General features: G+C 34.7%; 1 protein-coding gene across 1 annotated transcript in view; it reads left to right on the top strand.

The window, feature by feature from the left end:
- The first annotated feature begins 1497 nt into the window (after nt 1–1497).
- Nucleotides 1498–7897, top strand: part of LOC117108038 — a 25940-nt gene continuing 19540 nt past the window's right edge. The window contains exons 1-7 of the mRNA XM_033249884.1: nt 1498–1895; nt 2185–2344; nt 2702–2779; nt 5691–5809; nt 6225–6389; nt 6886–7505; nt 7595–7654. Of these exons, the coding sequence (XP_033105775.1) occupies nt 1560–1895; nt 2185–2344; nt 2702–2779; nt 5691–5809; nt 6225–6389; nt 6886–7505; nt 7595–7654 (1538 nt within the window). The 5' untranslated portion in view covers nt 1498–1559. The remainder of the gene's footprint in view (nt 1896–2184; nt 2345–2701; nt 2780–5690; nt 5810–6224; nt 6390–6885; nt 7506–7594; nt 7655–7897) is intronic.

The following is a 7897-nucleotide window of genomic DNA, read 5'->3' as shown; positions in this document are numbered from 1 at the left end:
ATATATATATAACTGAATATACAAATAAATATATATATATATAAATTACAAATAAATATAAAAATATATAAATAAATACAGTATATATAAAATAATATATATATATATATATATATATATATATAAATAGAGTATATATATATAAATATATCTGTATGTATGTATCTGTATATCTGTATTTTAACAACATCTATCAGCGCTGCATACTTTCGGATCGACGATTCGAAAAAGTCAAAAGTATATGTACTGTGCATGACTGGACTACACAGGCAAAGCTCCCCGGTATGTTATTCATTTGCCTCTACTAGGCCAAAGAATATAGGCTAGGCCTACGTGTTTGCAAAACTGGATAACCTGAAAAAAAAATTAAATGTGGCTCGCATGGCTCGCATGGCTCGCATGACTCGCACATTGGCTCGCATGACTCGCTGACTCGCACTTTCACACTACTCATATAATACAAGGAAGTAAAGAAATTGTTTCTACTGGACTTACTTGTTTATACAAGTTCCACCTGTGACATTCCATCTGACGTCACAGGTCAATGTGAAATATCGCTATTGAATAAACAAAGTCCAATAGAAACGATTTATTTACTTACTTGTATTAATACTATATAGAACGCTGAACACATTTACTGTAATTGAACTAATTTAAATATTCATCATATACCTATTTTTTTCAGCCTACGGGTAGGTCTAATACAGTAAACTTTTCTTTAAATGGTCCTCATATCCACACCAAACGTCGGATCGTGACCAGAATTTAAACACTTCTTTATTAAAACATGACAAACTATTATGGAAAGGTCATTTTCAATTATTTGATTCAATCAAGAGATATTTGGGTCTGGGTCCTAATGGCCCTCACATGCACCCCAATATTTGTATCGTCACCAGCACTTCACAATTTCTTCCTTGTTACTTGATTAAACCTTTCACGGAGGTTTCGAACATATCATTTGATTATTTTTTGAAATATCTGGTCTGGGACGTTTTTCCTTTGAGTGGTCCTCATGCACACCCCTATACGCCGGTTGGTCACCAAAATTTAATCACCTAGCCTTGGGTTATACCAAACAATTCCTTTAACTGGCATTTAATGTGAGTAATGTAAGTTGGCGTGTGTGGCCGCACCTTTCCGAGAGTAAACATAGATTGGTTACAAAGACATAGTATTTGTTAATAAAAGGCGAGAATATGCTTAGGCCTAATAGCCCATGTGAATGCTCACGTGTAAATCCAAGTTTATATTTTTACCAAGAATCTGAAGTTTACTGCACAGTTTGAACTTCGTAAGAACGCGTTAACACAATCTTCACCCTAAAAATAAAAATATGTGATTTAAAATGATGGAACATATCATTCATTATCTAAATTTACTTTATATGGAGGATATAATAGGTCTAAATTTAACCCCCGTCGTATTTCATTTACTGAGTAAACATGATCTGAAGACGTATTATTAGTGTGCGGTTAATCGTGGTGAATAAAACTGTTTACACTTAGAATAGTGTAAGAGTTATTGAAGACTAGTCCATTTACGACGTGGCAAGCATCATGGTTTCTTTAACCTTCAACGCTCTAACGTTTTCTTGTATCATATCGTTAGTTTACTCTCAATCTCCACAAGTAACTACTACATTGGGAAAAGTTGCAGGAAAGACAATTCTTTTCTCAGAAGATTCGTACATAGGTGTCAATAAGTATATCGATGTCTACAAGGGTATTCCATACGCCGAGCCCCCAGTCGGTAATTTGCGCTTTGAGAATCCGCGCCCAAAAGAGCCTTGGATGGGAACCCTGAACGCGACGGAATATAGTCCAATGTGCATCCAGTCCAGTGGCGGTGAAGATGATTGCTTGTACTTAAACATCTTTGTACCCCAATCTAAGGTAAGGAGTCCTTGATTCGGTGTTCAGTTATTATTTTAGTAGGGTAGAATTAATTTTAGCTAGAAATCAATTCAGGAAATAAACTTGCATTCCCAATGTATGATGTGTTTATGTTCTGAGTAAGAGGTACAAAATCAGCAAAATTCCATTCATTTATGAGTTACATTAAATAACAGCATAGCTTTGAAATATAATAGTATGTTTACTGTAGATTATTATACATTGTGTTTACCAACATATTATTTGTTTAATACCTCATAGTTTTTATTACTATTTTATTATCCTTTAGCCACATAACGCATCTGTCATGTTCTTCATTCATGGAGGGGCCTTCCTGACAGGCACTGCCTCAACAGACGATTACTCTGGGGTGGTATTAGCTGCCATCGGCGACGTCATTGTGGTAACCATCAATTACAGGCTCAACATTTATGGTTTTCTAACAACAGGTACGGTCGAACTATATTCATACTTTAACATGCTAACTATATTGTTTGAAATAGAGGTTATCGTTTTCCAGCTACATTTGATTTGCTAATTACAGGGTATAGGCAAGGTTAAAAGTCCTTGGTACAGGCTTACATTATTATGCGAAGAAGATAATAAATTATTCTAATACTTTATATTATAAGTATCATTCTGAGATTTAAGTATTTAATCTTATGACAACAATAATGTTTTTGGATTATGAATATCCTAGAAAAAATCTCTTAAGGAATTCTGGTTACTGGCCTGTATAGAGAATAGTGAAGGTGAACATATACCTCTAAATATAACTCCGCTGCAATGTCTATTTTTCCCCGCAGGAGATGATGACTATCCCGGCAACGTTGGACTACTCGACCAGCTAGAGGCTTTGAAATGGGTGAACCAAAACATTGGGGGTAAACAAACTTATTGTTGAAAACAAAAACAAACAAAAAATAATTCCAAAAACTGCTAACAATACACATTTATGATAATTCAAGAAATAACATTTTATCAAAATTGACCTTTTTATATTATTTCTTAATAATAATTATTTCATATTCAACAGCATGCATTCGTCAGTTATATGATAAAACTAGAGTGTTTTTTTGACAGCGGCGTAGGGAGGTGGTGACGGGCCCCAGTGCAAGATATTGTAATTGAGTGCATTTAGTCGGGGTACTTTTAAGTGTCCTGATCGGAACCAAAGACAGAGCCTTCTGATGGCTTTCACCTGATGAAATGCTCATATATTTTACACAAACATTACGCTATTTACAGCAGAAATATCTTTTTAACTATTTGAAAACAAATATTTTAAAGGATATTCAGAACATTCTACTTCGTTTAGGATCGACTGGGTATTTCATAAGCATAATATTGACAATTTAATAGAACAATCAACGTCCTACTTGCAGTGAACCGTAAATACGAACGTATTCATAAAATATGATCCCCAGTGTACAGTATTTAAACAACCTTTAAACAAAATGAAAACTTTCAATAAATTCAAAAGATACGAAGCTGCCTCATGGCATTTGAACTTTTGGAAATACTTACTTTTGGAACAATCAAGGACCTACTTGCACTGAACCGTAAATACGAACGTATTCATGAAATATAATCACCAATGTACGGTATTTAAACAAACTTTAAACAAAATGAAAACTTTCAATAAATTCAAAAGATACGAAGCTGCCTCATGGCATTTGAACTTTTGGAAATACTTACGCGATGGAATAGAACATTTAGTATTAGGCCTATATATTATTATTTACTCCATCTTAAATTTAAGAATTTGTGTTTGTTGGGAGTCATTGGGCTTATTCGTCTGGTTCATTTTGTTGAGTACGAATTTTGAGTTGAGTATTATTTTCATTCGACTGGTTCGTAAAATAGATTTTGATGACAACGAAGATTAACGTAACCAGAATGCGTCAATCAGAGTTAAGTTCTGCACGTGACCAAAAAAAATATGGCCGATTGGTTAGTTTAGCAACAACATTTGCGTTAACATAATTTAGATTAAATTTCAGAAAATATAAATTACAGTACCCACATTGAAGTCAAAAAATAATTGTAGGCTAACAGAATTAAAAAACTGGATGAAAACATTTTTTTACGAAAAACCCATACTGCCACAATCCGAAGCAGCCTTCATAACGCAGCGGGTATCGCGGTATACTATGCAGCCATTTTGTTTTGTCGCGTATTTACCAGTTTTCTATTCGATTGGTCGTCTTCGTTAAGTAGGATTTTACCACTGCGCAGGTGGGCGTGGTTTAACGAAGAACGACCAGTCGAATACGGCCATTGTGTCTACATATTTACGATCCCCGGCGTGTCCGTATACAAGTAGGCCGCCATGCCACATTATAATTTCATTTCACTGCTTGATTATTTCTCATCTATTAAGATATGGTACAGTCGTCGACTCTTCAGTTTTCAACATTAAACGTTTGTACTTGTAAAACGCGTACAGTACGGTACATTTTCACATGTCGAGGCGTTTGATCACCGCCAGACGAAGCTGAAATTTTCTGTTTTGGCCTTATTTAAACTCGGACTGAATTTCAAATTTGTCTCTCAAATAATATTCAAGCAATATTGTCATAATCAACCACAATATAGTATTTCCTCTCTTTATCGAATAGCATTGCCCAGTGTAGTAATATAGGTCTAGTGCATCCTAGTATAGGTAAGTGTGCATATAATACTGGTGGAAAAACTATATTATAAGAAAACACCAAGCAACACAAAACAAGTACAATAAGCTTACACAGTTAAGTGAGCTTTAGGTATGCTTTGAATATAGGCCTATATTGACAATGGTTTTTAGTTAGTTTCAGTCGACCAGAGTCACGCGACGTAACAAGGAAATACATTTTCACAATCTCTTATTTTGACGTGTTCTATATAAATTTATACATATATACACTTTTTTACATATTTTATATGAACACTGAGGCTGAAATTGCTTAAAAATTAAGAACAAAACAAAGAAAAATTGAGGCTGAGATAAAATGTCAAATGAGATTTTTATTTTAAAAATCTAGAAAAAAACCAAAAAAATTATATCTGTACCTTATGTGCTGTAGGTGCAACTATGTAATACCCTTTATAATACAGTACAGTAGGTGTGTCATTTGGGGCCATTTATACCAGGGCCTTTTTTCTGGGCCATTTTTTCTGGGTCTTTTTTTGAGAGGCCATTTTTACCGGGGCCACTGTTACCAATGTACAATAATACTTTTGTATGTGTGTAAATTAAGAACATTTGGAGTCTGAAATCTGCCAAAAAATTAAGAATGTCGGATTGTCGAAATAAGTTACAGATAGGCCTATGATTAAAAAAGCTTACCACGTTCCGAAAAGTGTAACAGTGGTGGTATTTTTGTCGGCGTGCTGCATTTGCCTAACACGAAACACATTTTAAGAGGAGCCTGTGTGAAAGGGTGACAAGAGAGAAGACGGTTCCCCAAGTAACTTAAATGTGTTTCATTCATTTATACAGGAGTGACCTTTTGACCTTTTTCTTTCTGGGACCTCCTGCGAATATCTAGCGCTCCCCCCCCCCCCCCCCCCAACAGCCTCGCTAAAGACGGCATTTTTCGCGAATATTCATAAATCCAGCTTCAATTACTTTTTCTTGCTGTATCACATAGCATTGATGTGACTATTTTTGCCTTGATGTTTTAAAAATTGTATCATTTTTTGCAAATATTGAAATAATAATGTAATGTTGATACCAGTAACACGTTTGTTTCTGAACGTAATATTTTGTAGAATTTACACTGTTCAAAAATTAATTGTTGTTACATTACACAGCATTCGGAGGTGATCCATCACGTGTGACGATCTTCGGTGAAAGTGCTGGATCGGCCAGTGTAGATTATCATCTCCTCTCAAAGCAAAGTTGGGATTATTTTAGCCAAGCGATTTTAGAGGTATGTATGATTGATTGATAAATGCTACTGATGCTACTACTACTGCTCTTCTACTGCTACTGATGCTATTGCTATTGCTACTACTACTGCTACTGCTGCAGTTGCTGCTGGCAGCGGCGGCGGCGGTGGTGGTGGTAGTGCTAGCAGTAGTACCGGTAGTATTTTTTATTAATAGTAATGAATGTTATTATTATACAGTGATATAAATAATTATTATCCTATGAAAGATTTTATATACTATAATATATATTATGTATCAATCTTTTCCTAAAAATAATGTGTATCGTCAAAAGACGATACACATTTGAGTCAAAACAGCAGACAAACATTTCTATAGATGACATTTTTTGTTCTATGCCAACTTTGTCAGTGTCCTTAATTTGCCAGCATACATACATTGGATTATAAATTTCAGAGTGGAACTGCTCTTTGTGATTGGGCTTATAGAGAACGGGAAGAATCCAAAAATTTAGCAATCACCATTGGTAGGAAAGTAGGCTGTGAATTTACGGATAGCAATGCATTTGTAGAATGCATGAAAGGTGTCGATCCTGGAGCTGTTGTAGATGCTTCTGTTGGGGTAAGATAATTGTGATTTAATTATGTTTTCATGTAACCAAAATAGACAATATTCTTGTAGAAGTATAAGACCTATTAATGCCATGGCATTCATTACAATATTTTAGGTGTTCGGCCACTTGCAACTGGTTTTAAAATTTAAACTTTGAATTTGTACGGTATATAGTATGTATTTATCTTTTTGAGCCAATCAACTCAAATTTATTGTTATATTTAGTATGAAGAAACAGTATCAAATTCAAACAAAGGGGTCTAATGAATATGTTGTTAATAATGCTAATAATTACACACTATAGAAAATAGTGTGGTTGGTTCAATTGATGTATTATACAATGTAAATCATCAATGTATTAAAAGAATACAATAAAGAAAACTATACCTCTAACAAATTGCCTAATCGGGTATTTTGGCAAATACATTCATTTACTAAATAAATAGGCTGTATTCCTGTAAACCTGTAATTTTCAAATAATTTTAATATTTTTTTATGCTAATAGATAACTATTTATCCGGGGCCCGTAGTAGACGGAATATTTATTGAAAGCAGTCCAGAGATTCTGATACAAAATGAAGAGTTTAAAACTGATACAAACATCATCATTGGAACAAATAAGGATGAAGGAACATTTTCCTTCTTTAACCTATACAACTACCTATCACCAGATACTCCTAAAGTTTCCAAATCCGAGTTCCTTTATCTTATTCCAGTGCTTTTTGTTCCAATTGAAGAAGCATCAAATCCTCTTATTTTGGACTCTATATATTTCGAATACACCGACTGGTCTCAAGCAGACGACCCTGAAGCTAACTTTTTCGATTCAAGTGTTCGATTGGCCACAGATTTTCAGTTTGTCTGTCCAAGTGACGCAGTACAGCGCGCGCATGCCTCAGTTGGTAACAAAGTGTATGCTTATGTGATGTCTCATACTCCGAAAGTTTCGATATATGGTCTCGATTTTGACTGGCTTGGAGCTAGTCATGCCGAAGAACTTCCATTTGTGTTCGGGTTGCCTTTTCTAAATGGAACACCTATCTACTCTTTAGAACAGCCGTCTGACATTGACCGCAATTTTTCGGTGGAGTTTATGAGATACTGGACCAACTTTGCAAACACAGGGTAAGTTTTATTAACATTTAAAACGTCTAAACAACTGTAAACTATTCAACATAAACTTTCAACTACTTTACTTCTAATTATGCTGTTAGAGATCCAAACACCAGAGGGCGCGAGGCATCAACCCCTTCCTTCGATAGGGATCTTACCCTGTCTCTTATACACATCTAGATGTGTATAAGAGACAGGTACCGTATGCTTTGAATATAGGCCTATATTGACAATGGTTTTTAGTTAGTTTCAGTCGACCAGAGTCACGCGACGTAACAAGGAAATACATTTTCACAATCTCTTATTTTGACGTGTTCTATATAAATTTATACATATATACACTTTTTTACATATTTTATATGAACACTGAGGCTGAAATTGCTTAAAAATTAAGAACAAAACAA

This window comes from Anneissia japonica, unplaced genomic scaffold (assembly GCF_011630105.1).
Source record: "Anneissia japonica isolate Jap-2015-1 unplaced genomic scaffold, ASM1163010v1 scaffold287960_len3192837_cov198, whole genome shotgun sequence".
NCBI lineage: Eukaryota > Metazoa > Echinodermata > Crinoidea > Comatulida > Comatulidae > Anneissia > Anneissia japonica.
This window is presented reverse-complemented; position numbering and strand designations above follow the sequence as displayed.